At 41.6% G+C, this 19,172-nt stretch overlaps 1 protein-coding gene across 2 annotated transcripts; it reads right to left on the minus strand.

Annotated features, from left to right (window-relative positions):
* Positions 1-894: 894 nt before the first annotated feature.
* On the minus strand, positions 895-9,612 carry LOC112156698 (leucine-rich repeat-containing protein 4C). Of its 2 annotated transcripts, none has more exons than XM_024288984.2 (2): positions 9,514-9,612; positions 895-2,164 (listed from the first exon to the last, which is right to left on the minus strand). In XM_024288984.2, exon 2 carries the CDS (start codon positions 2,158-2,160, stop codon positions 1,081-1,083), a length of 1,080 nt encoding a protein of 359 aa, XP_024144752.1. In that variant the 5' UTR covers positions 2,161-2,164; positions 9,514-9,612; the 3' UTR covers positions 895-1,080. The 2 variants fall into 2 exon arrangements, with proteins under 2 accessions (XP_024144752.1, XP_024144751.1); XM_024288983.2 differs by lacking the exon at positions 9,514-9,612 and adding an exon at positions 5,184-5,493.
* Positions 9,613-19,172: the final 9,560 nt, after the last annotated feature.

Here is a 19,172-nt window from a genome sequence, read left to right on the forward strand (position 1 = left end):
CAAATAATTAGGACATTTCCTCAAAAAAACGTAATTCGAACCGTAAATTATCCAGGTGCTTTTATTTTGATCACTTCCGGTTTATGTCACGGGTTAATCTTAAAGCATTGAAGGCAGAGCGACCTCGCCTGAACGCCTCCTTCTCCCTAATTAGATGAAAGCTTACATTAATCACCATGAAAACTGATGTAAATATTTACACTATAAAGTTCAGAGACGAGCCACACATCTTAAAGAGGCAGAACTGACATTTTTCTAAGAAATAATTAATGATTTAAATCGAAAATATGACAGTAAAACTATCTACTTAATGTAACATGAAAGGGAAAAACCTCTTAATTCAGCTGAATATTGTGAAAATATCTATATTTAAATTCCTATGGTACAGTGACAGTAAAAATGAAAGTTTTATTGTGAAAAGTCACACTGATAAAAGGGCAAAAACACACACCAATGTAATATATATATACATATATATATATATATTTAAGATTAAAAAATGTTATAAACTATGTCAAAATTATAAGGTCAGCTGGATATTTCCCACTTTCTCGTGCTTTAATAGTCTCATTTCCACCTTAAAATTTTAAGTTTTTGAACAGTATGGGTATGGGGGGTATGGGGGGGATCACATTCCACCTTAACAAAAGAGGAACATCAGTTGCTCACTTTCACAGAAGTACTATCAGGTGTTTCTGGATGTGACATAAAAGAGGAGCAGAAACCAGGAAGCTCCTGCAGGCCACACCCTGTATGACGTCATGCTGGGCCGTGCAGTACCGCCTCATCGCCTGCAGAGGGAGTCGTAGACCTCGTTGTAGAAGCTGAAAGAGCTGAAAGCTGTTAATGCAAGAGGATTTATAACCAAATAAACACACAACAATGACCAAAAGCTAGCTTAACACATTCAAAGAAAACTTTATTGATAGTGTAAAGGCTACAGTTTGTGGGTAAAAATTCCCTGAACTGTGAATGCAGAGGGGAAAATCCACAGGATTAGGAATTTCTTTCCAGGCGTTCAGGGATTAAAGTTTGACCTGAAAGAGTTTCCTCAAAGTCAGAAGACACCAGAGAGAAGTCTCAGAAGTCCGACTCGTCGGAGAAGTCGGCCTGCTGCGTCCAGTGCAAACGCTTCGACCTCTTCTTCCTCTTCCTCTCGCCCATCAGCATGGCGGCCAGCACCGTTATCACCACGGTGACGGTGATGATGAGCACGGTGACGGTCTCTGCGATGCACAGTTCGCTGTCCACGTCCATCAGCAGGTAGCCCTGCAGGACGGGCGGCTCCCTGCAGGTCAGGTTGTAGTAGTCGTCCAGGAAGAGCCTCTGGATGCTGCGCAGCTTCCGGAAGACTCTCTGCAGCTCGCACTCGCAGTTCCACGGGTTCCCCTGCAGCAGGATGTGGGTGCTGTAGGAGTGAATGCTCAGGAAGGTCTTGAAGCAGACGGTGGACAGCTGGTTGTCTGCCAGGTTGAGGAGCGTCAAGCTGGTGAGCGGGTTGAAGACGCCCGTGTCCATGGCGCCAATGTGGTTCCCAGCAAGATTTAGGATCTCGAGGGAGCGCAGCATGGAGAAAGCGCCGCTCGTCAGGGAGGTCAGCTTGTTGTCCTCCAGGTGGAGCTGGCGCAGGCTGCTCATGGAGGTGAAGGAGCGACTGTGGATGGTTTGGATGCGGTTGCCGGTCAGGTTTAACCTCTGCAGGCTGTCCAGGTGCAGGAAGCTCTGCGTGTCCAGGCTGGTCAAGTGGTTGTGGGCCAGTTGCAGCTCCCGCAGGAAAGTCAGGCCCACGGAGAACCCCGCCGTCAGCGAGGAGATCCGGTTCCAGCTCAGGTCCAGTTTCTGCAGGAACTCCAACTGAGAGAAGCTGCCGTCCTCCACCGCGCTGATGTTGTTGTTCTGCAGCAGCAGCACCCTCAGCTTGCGGTTCTTGACAAAGGCGTGTTTGGGGATGATGGAGATCAGGTTGTCGGAGAGGTCCAGGAGCTCGGTGGAGTCGGGGACGGTGCCGGGCGGCTGGGTGAAGAGGGCTCTGGAGCAGATGGTGAAGCGGAGGTCTTCTCGACAGTCGCAGCCTGGATCGCACCTCGTCATGTTGGACCTGGAGGACACCGGGGCCACCAACCGGAGGAGTAACATCATCTGGCCCACAAAGCTCAACATCTTCCTGAAAAAGACAGAAACTGCCAAAATGTACTCATTTATGTTTTTCAAAACGTTTGAATTTGTGAAAAAAGACAACACATTCTCACTCTAAACTCGTCATCTATGGACGTATGGTTCGGGCCCCCCTGCGCCACTTTTTGGGTGTCTCTAACTAGTCCATTTTTGACATGCTAGTTGTTCCCATGATATCAGGGGTCCTCAACCTCCGGGCAGCTAACCGGTACCGGTCCGAGGGCCGCTTGGTAACAAGCCTCAGACAGGGAAAAAATGTATACACTTCATGCCCCAACCCTTGGGGCATGGACCAGTATCCATCCATCTTCTTTCGCTCATCCGGGACCGGGTCACGGGGGCAGCAGTCTAAGCAAAGATTCCCAGACTTCCCTCTCCTTGGCCACTTCCTCCAGCTCCTCTGGAGGGACACCAAGATGTTCCCAGGCCAGAGACATAGTCTCTTCAGCGTGTCCTGGGTCCTTCCCGGAGCCTCCGCCCAGTGGGACATGCCTTCCCAGGGAGGCGTCCAGGAGCCATCCGGACCAGATGCCTGAGCCACCTCAACTGGCTCCTCTCAATGTGGAGGAGAAGCGTCTCTACTCTGAGCTCACTGCGGGTGATTGAGCTTCTCACCTTATCTCTAAGGGAGCGCCCTATGGAGAAAACTCATTTCAGCCTATTGGATCTCACTCTTTTGGTCATGACCCAGAGCTCATGACCATAGGTGAGTACTGGAGTACTTACTGACCAGTACCCTAACCCTAATCCAGTAACAGTAGGCTAACTGGTACAGGTTCCACATCTGTTACCGTGTACCAAAGGTCTGGGGACCTGTGATTTAATGGGAACAGCCAGCATTTCAAAAAACGAGTTGGGAAGACCCCACGTTGGGAAAAACATCTGGAAAACCATTTGTCCTTAAAGTTAGAAAAGTCCTCGTCAGTCGTTGATCAACTTAACCCTCTAAAGCAGAGGTGTCAAACTCAATTGCACAGGGGGCAAACATCTAAAACACATCTTAGGTCGCTGGCCGAACAGGATAGACATTTATTCAACACTCAAAAACTAATTTTTTAAAACTTTTTAACACGGACAAAACCTCGGGACGCGGCCAGTACCCATACCCTAACCCGGTACCCTAACTCTAGCCTGGTCCACCTCTGGTTCCAGGTTAAGGTTAAGATTGAGATACCAGTGTGGTCCATGTCCCAGTACCGGACTGGTACCAGTTTGCGGCCAAGAGGTTGGGAAGCCTTGATGCAATTGGACGTAAAAAAAAAACACGAGTTGGGGACACTCAAAGAGTACATTTTTGACAGGGAGGGGTCCTTGACCAAATGTCAATATGTGAAGACTTGGGAATGTGTTTCAATATGTTACCAGCGCAAAATAACATTGGGCTGTTAATAACAAAAATATAAAATGATCCAGGGAGCCGGGTATAACCATCCAGAGGGCCCTGGGCCTTGACTTTGATACGTGGTCTAAAGCACAAGATTTTACGATCATTTCTGGGCTCGACAAACTAAACACGGGGCCAGATAAACCAAGTCAAACTTTGACCAATCGGGGAGATTTTGTAGTGACATATGACGCAGGCGGGGATACTCTCCAAATTTTTTGGTGAACATCAACAAGCTTGACAATGTCTGTTTTTCAAATAAAGATAAGCCACTACCCTGACATGGTGGGAATCTATATCTGCTAGCAATTAACGGAACCGTTTACGGCCTGTCCCCCAATTGCGAGATTTGTACCACTTCAACATCTCGCACCAAGCCTTTTCCAACTGTAGGCTGCGGACATGCGCTAGTAAACAGTAGAAAAAGAAGAAGAAGAAGCCCCGCCGTGCTTGTCCAGTGTGAACGCCATTTAAGAACCATCATTTAGCACATTCTTGAACGCGGCTGATGAGTCTGAAATGTATGGAGCTAACCAGCTTTACTTCCAGGGTTTAAATTCTTTCAGCTAGCATAATCAGCATAACTTTTCAATCGTTGACGCAATTACCATTATTACCTATGTAATCAAAGTGGATCAGTTGATTCATGTTGATCGCTTGAACTGTTGACACGTTTTGGTATGTCAAACAAAGTGCGCTATTTAGGTGTTGCTGGCAACATCTCCAGTGTTAAAGGGTTAATCTGGTGAATTGGTGTTAATCCAAACTTAAACTATTTGCTACTAAAAACTTCACAAAGATGGCGTCCTTATGTTAACAGTTTTGAACAACCTTTATTGACACGCACAAATATGGATTTGGATGCAGACAAGTTCCTGATTGAAAACATCCATAATGCTATCATGCTAACCATATGGGCATGGCCAGTGGAAAGAGCGGTTGCTAAGTAAAACTGGAAAATGTACTTTGGAGTAGAAGTATGAAAATTGATACACACATTGGTTGACCTCAGACATGAAAAAAAGTGAATGGTTGCTATGGATTTATCACTTTCAGAGAGGCTGAAGTTGCATGTAGAACTTTTCCATCACTTACATGTTGATCCTTGAGCTCCAGTTTTGGTTTGAATCCAACAGCTGCTGTAGTTTCTACTTACTTTCACTTTTGTTTACCTTACTTGCCGCTTTGGCCCCACTACAATCCCCGAGTCAAATCTGTAGGAACAGATTTCCACTTTTGTTCCCGGCCGCAGATCAGCTTTTAATCCTGAATTAATTCAGCCACAGCTGCATTGTGTGATTAAACTGGACGACGGGGACAAAAAGTTACAGAGACAAACGCTTCAAGTTATATAGATTTAAAGCGAGTTCTTTGATGGAGATGATGCTTTCGAGGAAATGTTTAAAGATTTAAACATTTTTGCCGGTTAACATTTGGTTTTGCTGTTTTAGGGTTAAATTTTGGTCGTTTTACTGAAAAAAGAAAGCTTTCTTTAAAATCTGTATGATAAACCATTTTATTTAACCCTTAATCTGCATGAAAAAAACGCTTCTTTTCATAAAAAACTGACTCAAACCTGATCTCTAGCTCCAAAACGGAAAAAACAACAACGATGCAGTTTTACCTGCAGCAGCTGCTCCGGATGATCCGATCCCAGCGACTACCTGCCGACAGCCGTCAGCATCCAGTCAGCAGCAGGTGGAAACCGGAGGCGGGAGGGGGGAGGGCTGGCGGTCACGGCCCGCCGAGCGACACGACAAAGACGGAGTGATGGAAAGAGACGCAGAGAGACGAGCGGAGGGGAGGGAGGGCTCGTCAATTATTCACACGGCCGCCGCCGCCGCCGCTGATGGAGGGAGTTTGTGTTTGACAGGAAGTCCAGACGGATCTGATGAACCGGAGACGGATTCTTCATCTGTTCCTCGTCTGAACGGGCTTTGAGTGGAAAAAACATGATTTTTTTTGTTCATATAAGTGGGATACTCCTTCAGCTTTTTCACTCGTAGTTTGCAGGAAGCAGTTTTTGCTTTTTTGTTTAAACTTTCATCACGGTTTCCTCACAGATGTTTAAAAACTTTGTTTGTGTGAAATAGAAAAAAATCGAGTGGAAGAAGCTGAAATCAATAAGTTTGAAATCAGTTTGTTTTTTAGCTTTAAATTTTTGTGACTTCACATCAGTGAATCTTTAAAATCCACAAACACATTAGGTTATTTTTCGGTGTTGAAGTGTATTCAAAACTGATAATTTAAGATTTTCAGAACGATATAAAAAAAAGAAGCAAAATCATCATTTTAAATAGTAAAATTATGTCCAAATCCGAATTCTTCCCCTACCCCTTCACTTCAGTGGGGCATTTGAGGTTAAAGAGGTGTCCGAAATAGTTTTTTAAGACTAGAGCAAATGGACTTTGAGTTCGGTACCCCTCCCCCGCATCACGCTTTTCCGCGGGGGAGGGGTACGCTTTTCTTCATTGGGTGTTCTCTGAATTACAGAAGTTTACATTTAAATGTACGTGAGGACTTTTTGTTTTAATATGACGCTTTTAAGGATAAAAAAAAAAAAAAAATTGTTTTGTATTTCCGAGTGCTAGCAGCTGTGCGCTAACTGACTGGCAACTATTGATGATGTCATCGAGTAGGAGTGAGACACTAGCTATGTCCGGATTCCCTCCCTGATCCCTTACTACGAACTAACTATGTAGTGCGGGATTATCTAGTGCCCTGGATTTTAAAAGCAATTTGGACACCATTCTCACTACTTTTTGTTTTGTTTTTTTTGGTTTTCTACACGCCGGATATGACGTCACTGATTTTACAAAGTGAAAATATAATCAATGCGAACATTTTGCGACGTCTATTCGTGACTCCACTGTGTTCTGATGTTGAAAATGTGGATGGTTTATTAAAAAATTACATTTAAACACGTTAGACCACAATGCATTGTGGTCTATATTTGCTAATGTAGCAAGCATTGATGCATGCTAGTTTTTTGCAAACATTTCAGGGAAATTTTTAGTGTACTCGATATTGGAATTGCAGATTCAAACAGCGCTAAACCACTACTTTTTTCTTAAGTCTCCGTTTGGAGGGCTAAATGTACGGGCAGGGAGAAGCCGAGGGGAAAGAGGGAGAATTTGGATTCACCTTTTATTTAGAAATGTGCCGTATTTTCCCACTGACAGCAACAACAAAAAAAAACTAGTTAACCTTTTAACACCAGTGATTTCGCTCAGGACACCTAAATAAATGAATAAAAAAACACTATATAAATCTTTTACCATTTACGTAATCGGTGAGAATCAGCAGATTCTGACTCAGAGAAAAGCAGCTTTACAATAATGGTGTTAATAAATAGCGTAAAAGTCGAGTTCCTCCACGACACAATCAACTTATTTAAGTGGATTGCGTTTAAACGTCACTACTGTACAGTGTTGCATATCAGTGCTAAGATACTTTTCTCAACTTCAGGAATCTGCTGGATTACGTCAATAGCGTAAACCAGAGGTGTCAAACTAACAGGTGGTTGAACCCGGTCCAGTTGTGCAGAGAAAAAAGTATAAGGAAAAAATAAAAAGCAAGTTTGTTGCCCATTCCTGTGCCGAGTTAGGGTTCTGTAAAGAAACAAATGTGCCATTCTGCCTCTAGGGGGAGCAAAGGAGTGATAAGAGATCCAGAAATAAACAGCTTATCTTTGCAAAAGTCTGGGTAAGACGCAGTTAAATCTAGTTTAATTCTTCAAATGCACATTTTAAATGTTATTTATGATGAAATAAACTTCATAATTCTCGTTTTACAACATCATCACTTTAGCTGATTATTGAGGTTTGTTTTAGCGTTTGTGCTAATATGTTTGAGGTTCTGTTAGAAGCAGCTGTGATGATCAAACAGTGTTTGATGATGGACTTCAATCAACAGGAAACGCTTCATTAACATTTTAGTTAGTTCCCTTCAGAGCTTAAACAGCTTCATCTTCATTTGACTATTTATTTATTTTTGGGAATTTGAGATTTTTTTTTTCAAATGACAGGTTTCGATGATCGATTGAGGCTGCAGACGCCTGGACACGCCCAGCGGTTGTCCTGAACGAGGTCAGGAGCTGCACAGATGTGACAGATTTTCTTCCGCTGACGCTCCGGCGCTGATCCACCATTAACAGAGAATTCCCAGCTCTTATCCTGGCTCAGCTTTTAACCCACATCCGGGAGAGTCCAGTGCGTCAGGGATATAGGGGAGGACACCGGCTTCATGTTTAGTAAAAAATGTAAGACAACAGGAAGTCTGTTTATTAAAGAGGAGTTTGCAGTCATTTTATCCTTCTAAATGCTTGTTAGAGTTACGGCACTACATCTTTTGGTACATATTTGTTAGAGAAGAGTGTCGCCTAAATTCAGTTTGTATTTGAAAACACTTTTGTTTTTCTCTACAAAATAATAAATATTTGGCAGAGTGTATTTAATTCAATCTACACATTCATTAAAAAAGCATGTCAAGTGGGTGATTTCAAAATAAAAGCCCTTTAGTGTTTCATTAAAAAAAAACGTTCAGTGAGTGATTTCAAAATAAAAGCCTTTCAGTGTGTAATTTAAAAATAATAGCCTTTCAGTCGGTCATTTCAAAATACAAGACTTTCAGGGGTCATTTAAAAACAATAGCCTTTCAGTGAGTAATTTCAAAATAAAAGCCTTTTAGTGGGCTATTTCAACGTAAAAGCCTTTTTTCAGTGTGTCATTTCAAAGTAAAAGCCTTTTTTCAGTGTTTCATTTCAGAAATAAATGCCTTTGAGTAGCAATTTCAAAATAAAAGCCTTTCAGTGGGTAATTTTAATATAAAAGCCTTTTAATGGGTCATTTTAAAATAAAAGCCTTTCTGGGGGTCTTTTAAAAATAATGGCCTTTCTGTGGGTCATTTCAAAACAAAAGCCTGTCAGTCCGTCGACTTAAAATAAAATCCTTTCATGGGCTCAATTCAAAGTAAAAGCCTTTTAATGAGTCATTTCAAAGTAAAAGCCTTCCAGTGTGTCATTTAAAAAAAGAAAAGCCTTTCAGTGTGTCATTTCAAAATAAAAGCCTTCAGTGGGTCATTTCAAAATAAAAGCGTTTCAGTGTGTCATTTCAAAATAAAAGCCTTTCAGTGTGTCATTTCAAAAAGAAAAGCCTGTCACTCGGTCGATATGAAATAAAATCCTTTCATGGGCTCAATTCAAAATAAAAGCCTTTTAGTGGGTCATTTTTAGCATAGAAGCCTCTCAGTGATAAAAAAAAACGACGCCCCCTCATTGGAGTTTGGATGTCAAGTTTTCGGGAGTGGAAACGTGAAGAAAATCCAACTTTTGTCTGCAGCTGCAGCAGCGACCAGCTGTGTCATCCTCTGGCTGACGATCAGAGAGCAGGAGGATTACAGTAAGACAGGGACCCCGACACAGAAACACATGAAATCTGCTCCGGCCTGCATGAAGACACTAATCGGTAATCCGTCGGGATTACCTCTGTGTTCTGATGGATCTGCAGAGGGGACACTAACCCCCGGCCTTTTTGTTTGAATGTGAGTGAAGATATTTGCCTTAAACATTATTAATTTTAAAACTTTATTGACAAATAACTTTGTAATTGTTCCTTATGTTGAAAATAAAAATGAACATTCATTTAAAACATCCAACTGAGCTGTCCAGAAATGTATTAAAGTTGCAGTGCATGCTTTCTGCCAGTAGAGGGCAGAGCAGATCAAAAAATGAGCAGGTCAATACATGTAAAAAAATCAATTTCATGTATTATAGATTAAAAAAAATAGAAATTAAACATAAAATGTTACATATTTTAAATAAGTTTTGTTCTGTACTGAGATTTTCCCGTCATTTCTCTGTAAAATTTGGATTTTCCTGGTTTAATAATCATCTTTTCACACAGCGTGACGCCACAAACAGCCCACAGTGGGAGGTCTGTCTGTCAGTGTCTCACCTCACATGCACTGCAGGTTCATGCTGGTCCAATCGGGTCCTCCTGCCAGGTGTTAGTCACGGGTCGTGCTTGCAGTCTGACATCTGCCTCGTCGATATCAGGTCAGCTGATCCCGGACTTCATGAATAACCAGAAACATATGAGTCAGCTGTGGCAGATATATATTAATATATATATATATGTATATTCTTTGGGGGGAGGGGGCGCATAAGGAAAGTGAATGCACCAGAAATTTTTCTTATTGCAGGTTTTCCTGTTTCCCCAACAGGAATCCATTCATTTTCCATGGTTTATCCTTTTCGAGGTTGCTGGAGCCTATCCTAGCCACTGCTGGTCGAAGGCGGGGTACACCCTGGGCAGTTCTCCAGTCTTCTACAGGGCAACGCAACCACACACTCATTCACACAAACCGGATACTTCTAGAATAATCAGTTTAGCCAATGAAGCATGTTTTTGGACTGTGGGAGGATACCAGAGATCCCGGACAAACCCCCGAATTGGAACCAGGGCCTTCTGGCTGAGAAGCAGAGGTGCTAACCACTACATCACCATGCAGCCCCCAACAAGAATCTAAAGAGATAATAAACTGTCGTTTTTAGACGAATGAGTGTATCACTTTAGCTGCTGCTAAAATTAATTAGCTGTCGTCTTTAGCTAGCAAAGCTACAAAAGTAATTAAGTGCGTTTCTCACACCGCTGTCCAAAAACACTCACTTCAGAACGCCTCTGGTGACATAAAAAAAACAGAACCCCGACACGGTGCTCATCTGAGTGTTATCTGATACAATAAGTGTGAAAACGTACAACGCGCTAACGAGTGTCGGCTCGTTAGCACCCCCGCTCCGATCTAACATGGCAGCTATGGCACGGTGACAGGAGGAGCCTGGGGGAGGTCCGGTGAACGTGAACCCACAAACAGATTGTCTCTGCCGTCGTCAACATCAGGTCCTCACGCAGGGGGGATGACAAAAAAACAAGACATACAAAAGATTTTCACAATAAAAGCACACAAAAGTCTATCATCAAATTAATGGAGAAAAGATGTCATTCATCATAAGAAAAGCTTTATAAAATAAATAAACTCAGGAGATTGTATAAGAGAATTCTGAAAAATAACTGTTTAAATTAAATAATAAAATATACAAAAGTAATCATTTTAACTGTTATTAAGGAGATACAAAATGATCACACAATAAACACAAATTTTGCTCTTGTTTATCTAAAATATACCATAAGTGTCCTTTTTAAGCAAGTTTTTGTTCAGTATTTGATTCCTCTTTGTTATTTCACTGCCAAAACTCATTATTTTTATTTTAATTAAGCAAAGCTGACACTAAATCTCACAGTTTTCCATCTGAATCTCCACTGAATGAGATCACACGTGTCCGCGGCGTGATGATGACGAGACCTCTGACTGAGTGTGAAGCCATTCCTCTGAATCACCGTCATCGACGCCCTCTTCATCACCATCAGCCTCGCTCTGATCACCTGTCCGACACATTGGATCAAGCTGAGCGAGGAGCTGAGGGAGAAGAAAAACAGCGTTATGAGATCACCATCTTCACTACTTGGTGAGACCTTTAAGATCCACAGAACCTGTTACCGTTTGTATTCTTATAGTAAATATTTTTACTTTGTTTGGTTTACGTTATTTCATTGAAACAGATCTTATTGACATGGAGTCCCTCAGGTGTCCGTTCTTGGTCCACTGTCATTCAACCTGATCATACTGCCTTCCAGTCTGAGCCAACGGGATCAGAGATAAACATTAGCTGGCAGAATTGAATCAATGCTAAATCCTGCAATCACATCAACCTACAAAGTTCTAAGATAAACTTGTCAAATGTAAACTACCAGAGGTCCTGACATGTTTAGGTTAACATGAATAGATACACAAGTAAGAATACGTTTTGGGACCATGTTAAAGATATTTCTTTAACTTTTTGTTAGGAAAACCCCAGAACCACGCCCAATGTCCACATGGTTTACTGCTTGAAATGTTCACGATGGTTTCATAAGTATACCCCAGCCCAAATACAATCATTTGCATTTACTTTCTGTCAAATTATTTAAAAAACATTATCTATCCATCTTCTTCCGCTCATCCAGGATCGGGTTGCGGGGGCAGCAGTCAGAGCAAAGATTCCTCCAGCTCCTCTAGAGGGACCCCGAGGCGTTCTCAAGCCAGCCGAGAGATGTAGTCTCTCCAAGGTGTCTTGGGTCTTCCCCGTGGCCGCTGCCCAGTGGGACATGCCCGGAACACCTCCCAAGGGAGGCATCCAGGAGGCATCCAAACCACCACCTTAACGCGGTGAAGGGGTTTGAGTGCCGAACCCCTAGTAAGGTATTCCCATGGCAGACAGCTCCTGGGTGACGATCCAGGGGCATCACAGGGGCCCCACCCTGGTTGGGGCTCGTAGGCAAGCACCTGGTGTGGGGTCAATACTTTACTCGGTCCAGGTCGGGTCAAGCCTAAAAGAGAAACGTGGAATCCCTCTCCAGTAAGCCCACCACCTCTAGGAGAGGTTTGAAGGGGCTGGTTCACTGTGGTGTCAGCCGAAGGGGAGTGTCTTGGTGGTTCAAACCCCGGTCTTGGAACTTGGCTATTTGTACACATGGGGTTACTGGAGCCTATCCTAGCCAGAGTGGGGTACACTCACAAGACTAGGTCATTTGAAATAATGAAAATCATTTAATTAACAGTTTCCCCATAGTGACCTTGCAAAGAAAACCGTAAGATTACTGAATACAGTGGGTCCTTGTTTATTGCAGGAGTTACATAAGATAAAATCCACAAAGTTGGATCACAAATTTCATTTTAGGTTGTAAAACTAACTACACATTTTATGCACTTTTCCCAGACAGACATGAACATTTCAAAGAAAAAAAAACAAGGATTATAGAATAAATATAAATATCTGATTGCAATCGAAGAGTCTAGTAAACTGAACACATTCTGTACAGGATTCTATACGGGTATTGGTCGGAAATAGTGTGCAGCCAATCAAAATGCAGAACACAATATAATGTAAAAAGAAAATAGCGTGCAAACAAAAAAAATCTTTTAAACAGGGAGCACATGAAAGTTGAACCACGATTTATACAAAGGTAGTACATTCCACATACAGTAATGTATATGCCACATAGGCAGACACCTGTTGCTAAGGATAAATGGAAATCTGAGTTTTACGTATTTACATAAAAATCGACACGCGACTTCATCACAACGAAACATGACAAAAACTGAATGGTTGCTATGGACTATCGTCGTCACATAACCTGTTATTTTGATTTTTTTTTAACGTTTTAAACAGTTTTCCTTCTGTACTAACGGTTTTATTGGAAGTGAGGATTGTTTGGGTACAAAATACTCTTGATTTCACAAACTTCGCAGTTTTTTTTCTTATTACATTTGACTGTTTTTACAATTGAAGCCCTCGGAGCGAGAAAAACTGCAACGGGAGCTTTCTGTCTGACCTCCAATCTGTGTGATTGTGAGTTTCCAGACAGTCGATAGAGAAAACACCTCCAGGGAAACTGGTGGGGAAAGTGCGCTTGTTGGGGAGCGCCTGGTTCAGACGCACACACACAGACACACACGGGGTCTCTAGTGGTCTCTGGTTGTCAGTGTGGATCCATCACACCAACAGGAGGGAGGCCATGAACTCTTCCTTTCCTCCTCGTCCTACTTTTTTTTACTTACTCATCCTCTTGACCATCTCCCTTCATTTTGAGCACTTTTCCTTTTTCTGCTCCTCTGAAAGTGTTCTTCTCCTCTGCACCATCTTAAGGTTGTGCGTTCGGTATGTAGGTCAAGGTTGTGTTCCTGCTCTTCAGTGTGGACGCCCGATTCCCGCACACACACACATATACACACACTCGACACGGGCTGCGTTTTCAGCAGCCAAGCGTGTGATCGCCCCTTGAGATGTCAAAGCTTTTAGGTCAGGCCGATCCGTGAGCTTCCAGGAGACGCGGGAAAAAAAACCTGCAGCGGAATGTTGGAAACGCTCTGAATTATTCAGCATCGTTGTATGAGAGAGGGCACAACAAACACGGGAGTACAGAAACACAGACTGCATGGGAGCGCCGCCACTCAACACCTGTTGGAAACAGCAGGAACGCTCAATTAAAGACAGTTTTCCAAATGTGTCTATAAATTATCTGTCACAAAGATTCATAAACTTTTCAAAAGGGGCATTAAACTGGTAAATTTAGACACAATTTACGACAATTTTAATTACGTCACCATGGCAACTGTAAGAAGCTGCTGCCAAAACAACCACGACGATCTACATTTTTGAAAACATTTTTAAAAATTTGAAGGAGTTTCCACCTACCAAGAGATCTGCATCGACAAAGAGGGTCTACGCTAGTCTTGATCAACAGCTGATGAAAAGTTTTCATGCTTTAAAGATATTTTATATCCGTATATAGTTTAGTTCTCTGGTTGCTAAGAAAAAGTCAGAAACTTACTTCAATCTATAGATCTAAAAATCATAAATCATATTTATCACCCTGAGACGTAAAAAAAATTCTGTGGTTGCTATGGACTATCGCCTGAAATTAAACTGCTAGGACACACAAAAAAAAAAGATTATTGATCATTTTAACGGTTTTTCTGATATTTTAATAGATATTTTCCATATATGTGTGAGCAACACAAAACGTTAAGGGGTCCCAAGTGCAACACATCAATATATAGTTTATTTCTTTGGTTGCTAAGAAAAATCAAGAAACTTACTTTAAAGTACAGATGTAAAAATCGTAAGACACATTTATCCCCCTGAGACGTAAAAAAATGTATATGGTTACTATGGACTATCGCCTGAGATAAAGCTGATAAATAAATAAAAAAAGACTGGAACACATCAATATGCAGTTGAGTTATCTCCTGCCAACAATGGTTGCTAAGAAAAAAAGAAAAACTTGGTGTTCGTCATCAGAAACTGATGCATTCTGTGTCACACGGTTACTTCTGCATAGTCTATTTATTTCTGATAATGGACACCTGGAAACTATGGTCACTTACGAAAGAGATACATATTAAATCAGTTATTAGTACTTTATTCTAGTTATATTTTATGTATAGTTAAAGCTTACTGTTTAAATCATTAAAAAATAAAAAAGAGGTGGACTATTTGATATGTGGTGTGACACGTTGTCATGGTAACAGCTACAGAACTTGCAACTGCATCTGGTATGTGAAAGTGGTTTTCTGTATCCTGAACATTATGTGGAGAGATTTTATGCCCTTCCAGGTGTGCATTATCAAAAATTAACGAATGACGCGTAAGCGTGAACCGTCCGATGCGAAGTCCGTTAATTTCTGATAATGCACTTCTGGAAGGGCATTATCCTGCTCATAGCATGGCCTTTACAAAATAAATAAATATCCTTTCAATTATTAGTATTTATATAATTTTTTGGGTGTAAATCGTTTTTTCTTCTTTTAGAGGTGTCCAATGTAAATTTTTATTGGACACCCTGCAGCCAATCAGACTCCAGTATTTCCTCAGACCATTTGATTCTCTCTTGTGGTTGAGAAGTGCAGCAGTCCAGTTGCAGAAAAAGTAATAGCAGGTCATGATGGGCAGTGGACGAGAGGAATCAATATGTTCCAAAGGAAAAAAAATGGTTGGAAAACACGTCCAATAGAAAAACCCCATCTGGTGCATTTCCAGCCACTATTTCTCCACAAACAAACCTCGTCTGGTTTCCCGGCAGTCACAGAGGACACTCACGAGGGCGTGCTAAAGGTCTGACCGTTTCAACCTGCTGTCAAACGCTGACGCTGTGTGTGTGCGTCTGTCACTCAAACTTCCAGCCCGTGATCCGACCTGAGCGTCACGCTGAGGCTGCAGGTACAACGCCGACACTCGGTAAAGGTCAGGGCAGCCGAGGGCTGAACGCGCACACACAGGTCCTCTGAGGCGGCGTGACCTTTCCCTTCCAGGCGCGTTCACTTCAAGCAAAGCCGTTTTTCCCGTGAAGCCCGGCTCCGGCTGATGGACAGACCGAAGCGTCAGGCGTCTTCACAACCTGTCCTGCCCCAAACTCTGATTAGATCGCACCATCGGCAACACTCGCCGTCTAACATGATTTGGTTTTCCACGCTGACGCACTTTGGAGAATTGTTTCCATGGCTGTAATAAAAATAACATTTAATAATCGTGTTACGGAGGACACAAGCAGTCCTGTGTTCTGAGCGCCGGCTCATGTGACGGGAGAACCAACCCCGTCAACTGCAGTGAACCGCCGCGTAAGCGAATCATCTGATCCTTTCTGCAGCTGGAATCCAATAAATGCATCAGTTAACAGCAGGTTGACGCTGCAGGCGCTCCAGACCGCGACTAACCGCCCTCCCCTCGCCGTGCGTCCTACAGACGGAGCCGCTGCTGGGCGTCACAACAACCAGGGGACTGTTTTTACATTTAAAGTCGTGACCCCATAAAGATGAAAGTTCAAATCTAAGTTCTGATGAGGGCCAACAAACATGAAGCTCCTCTAAAGCCGAACCAAATTCTTCCCGACCCTCCAATTGTAGGGGGATTTGAAGGGAAAGGGTGTCCGAAATTGTTTTATTAGGGTAGAGTTAAGGGACTTTGAGTTCGTTTTTGCATGTTTTAGCACGACCTTTTTAAAGTTATAAAACTGATGGTAAAACGTTAGCAACTGTGCGCTAACGTAGCTGACCGGTGACTATTGATGATGTCATCGAGTGGGAGTAACGTCCAAATTCAAAGACACTTTCTGTTTGGAGGGGTAAACGTAGGAGTAGGGAGAAGCCGTAGAGGTAGAATTCAGCATTAGCATCGTGAAGACTACGATCATGTAGACAGAAATGCTGCTGTGACCTAGATGCACGTTTTTTAGAAAATTCGGCAATTGGCTACAACGCTGTGTTTGGAATTGGAAGGTCGCGGTCACATTTTATCATGCCGTTTTAAGCAAAAGTAAAAATGTTATCATTATTAAGAAGGAATATTCTCTAAAGCACACAAAGTCAAGGCCTGGGGGCCGAAATCGGCCCTCTGGGTAATGATATTCGACCCTACAGATCATTTTATGTTATTGTTATTAATGGACCGAAAATATATAAATATATTTTTATGGAGAGTAAAATATTGAAAGTTATTTAAGTTGATTCATTCTTGAAAAATATTTTTCTAAGTAATAATTATGCAAACGTTTTTTTTTAATGGCATTCTGATGTTTTTGGACTATTTTGGCATTAACTAAGATCTTAATAAGGTTATTTTAAAGTTCTGCCAATATTTCAGCTACATGCTAACTATTTTGTCTAATTTAGGCTTTTTTTAAGTTCTTAGGCTATTTGAAGTTTAGCTATTTTTTCAGCTAACTGCTAGGTGTTTTGGCTAACCTACACAGTTTTTAGGCTATTTTGGAGTTCAGCTAATATTTCATCTACATGTTAGCTGTTTAGGCTAATTTGAGAATTTTTTTCAGTTTTTTAGGCTATTTTGAAGTGTGACTATTTTTTTCTCAGCTACATGCTAGGAGTTTTTGCTAACTGACAATTTTCTTTTTTATTTTCATTTTTTTTGTTTTAAGCGAATTTTGCATTTAGCTAATAGTTTTGCTGGCTATTGGCTTCAGCATTTTCAGCTATCAGCTTCAGCGTTTTTAGCTATCAGTTTCACCATTTTCGGCTATGAGTTTCAGCAATCTTAGCTATCAATTTCAGCATCTTCAGAGGCCAAATTCAGCTTAGTATTACTAGCATTATCACAGGTAATGCTATATATCTAGTTTATAATTGTATAAAAATTTAGTTTTAGGTTTTTAAAAATGTAGTTTTAGAGTGTTCAATAAATGTTTATCTTGTTTGGCCCTGGACCTAAGGTGTAGTTTGGATTTTGGCCCATTGTGAGATTGAGTTTGACCCCCTACTCTAAAGGTTACATCGGTTACTAGACACATCTTGAAGTTGTGCTCCAGCAGTCCAGTGTGAATACTGGAACGTGCCCTTAAACGCGCCTCACATGCCCGGTGTGAACGTAACAATAACAAGAGAGTGTGTTGTTTAGGCGACATCTGCAGTATTAGACTTTTTAAATCAGTTTAGTTGTTGTTTCAGTAAAAACTCTAATTATTTAGTCTTCCGGTTGATTTAGAAATGAATGTCGGTTGTTGGTTGTATGTGCGGCGGCCGAAGCTTCATTATTCATCATCCTCCGGCGCTGCAGGAGAGCTTCACCTTGGTGTTTTTTGGGGTGGAGGTAATGCACAATGACAGCCCGACGGGAGGAGACCGGGGCGTGGAGGGGGACTCTCGCCGCATGAAACCAGCCAACGAGACGAGAACCGGATCAATCAATCGGAGGAAACATACGCAAAGTGGAAGGAAGTTTGAACTCCTTGTTCTGCTTCTATTTCTGAGGCCGGATGGATGAGGGTTCAGGACGCCGTCCCGAAAGCAGGTCAGCGGCGCCGTGTCCATATTCTCCATCAGGGAAACTGCTGAGTGCTTGTTCTGAAGGTGCTCTTTAAATATTTCAGATCCTCCTCTGCGCAGCGGCAGCTCTCAGCGGACGGATCGAGGTGCCGAATACAAACGTGAAGCATCTCAGACGGAGACGTGGAGGTGTGAGGCGGCGCCCAAAAACTGGAGTCAATTAAAGTCGGGGCTCTTTTCAGTACTTTTCATGTCTATTCAAGGCTTTTTTATTTGAGTTTCATCAAAAGTTCATTCTATTTTTTATAAAATATCCCATTTAAACTGATAAGTAAGGCTGCCAAAAACGTTGGTTTGTATTCATGCTAAAGAAAGGGCGGAGCTACGGGGGAGGGGACAAAACTAAAGCACCCCTCCCCCATTTTTGAGTCAAGATTAGCATCATTTTTGACTAAGTGTAAGAAATCATAAATACAAAGTTTTGTAGTCACTGGAAGAGTAACAAAAATAATATTAGTAAACAATATAACAACATTTTTGATCCATTTGTTTGTCATGACCTTCCACTCTACTTTCCTCATTTGCCCCTCCCCCACACACACATTAAACGTTCTAGCTCCGCCCCTTTGCTCGATTGAAAACATACTCAGAAAAGCACTTTTTAACTTTAAAAATGTTAAATTTTAGCTTTTAAAACCCGTAAAATAAAAGAAAAAAATTAAACTAAATGTCACAAAGTCAGCTAAAAAGGTGAGTTTGCCGGGAAAAAATCTAAATGTAGAAATATGAAAATTTATAATAATGTCATAATTTGTCTTTTTAAACATTTTTGGTAAAATCCAGAGTTTTCACTCCATAAACCCTGTTTTTATGTGTTTTAGTGCTTTTAAATGATGTATCTGTTGCTGTGTTGTCGTTTATTCCAGGTCGTATTCAAGCAACTTTAGAGTTATTTCATGGCGTTTGTCTGCTGCACTTTTACGAAAGCGACATTTATTTCTAAAAAAAAAAAACAAATGTTGTTTTGTAATGATGCCGGAGGAAAAGGTTTCTATGCCTAAAAAAGAGTGCTTTAGTTGTTCTGAAGTTAAAGAAATGTTACATTTTAACTGTTAAAACCACCTAAAATGCAAGAAAAATATAAAATATTTAACAAAATGTCACAAAGTTGGGAAAAAGGTGGATTTATCAGCAAAAAAAATCTATGAATATGAAAATTTACAAATAATGTCATAATTTG

This window comes from Oryzias melastigma, linkage group LG2 (genome assembly GCF_002922805.2).
Source record: "Oryzias melastigma strain HK-1 linkage group LG2, ASM292280v2, whole genome shotgun sequence".
Taxonomy (NCBI): Eukaryota; Metazoa; Chordata; class Actinopteri; order Beloniformes; family Adrianichthyidae; genus Oryzias; species Oryzias melastigma.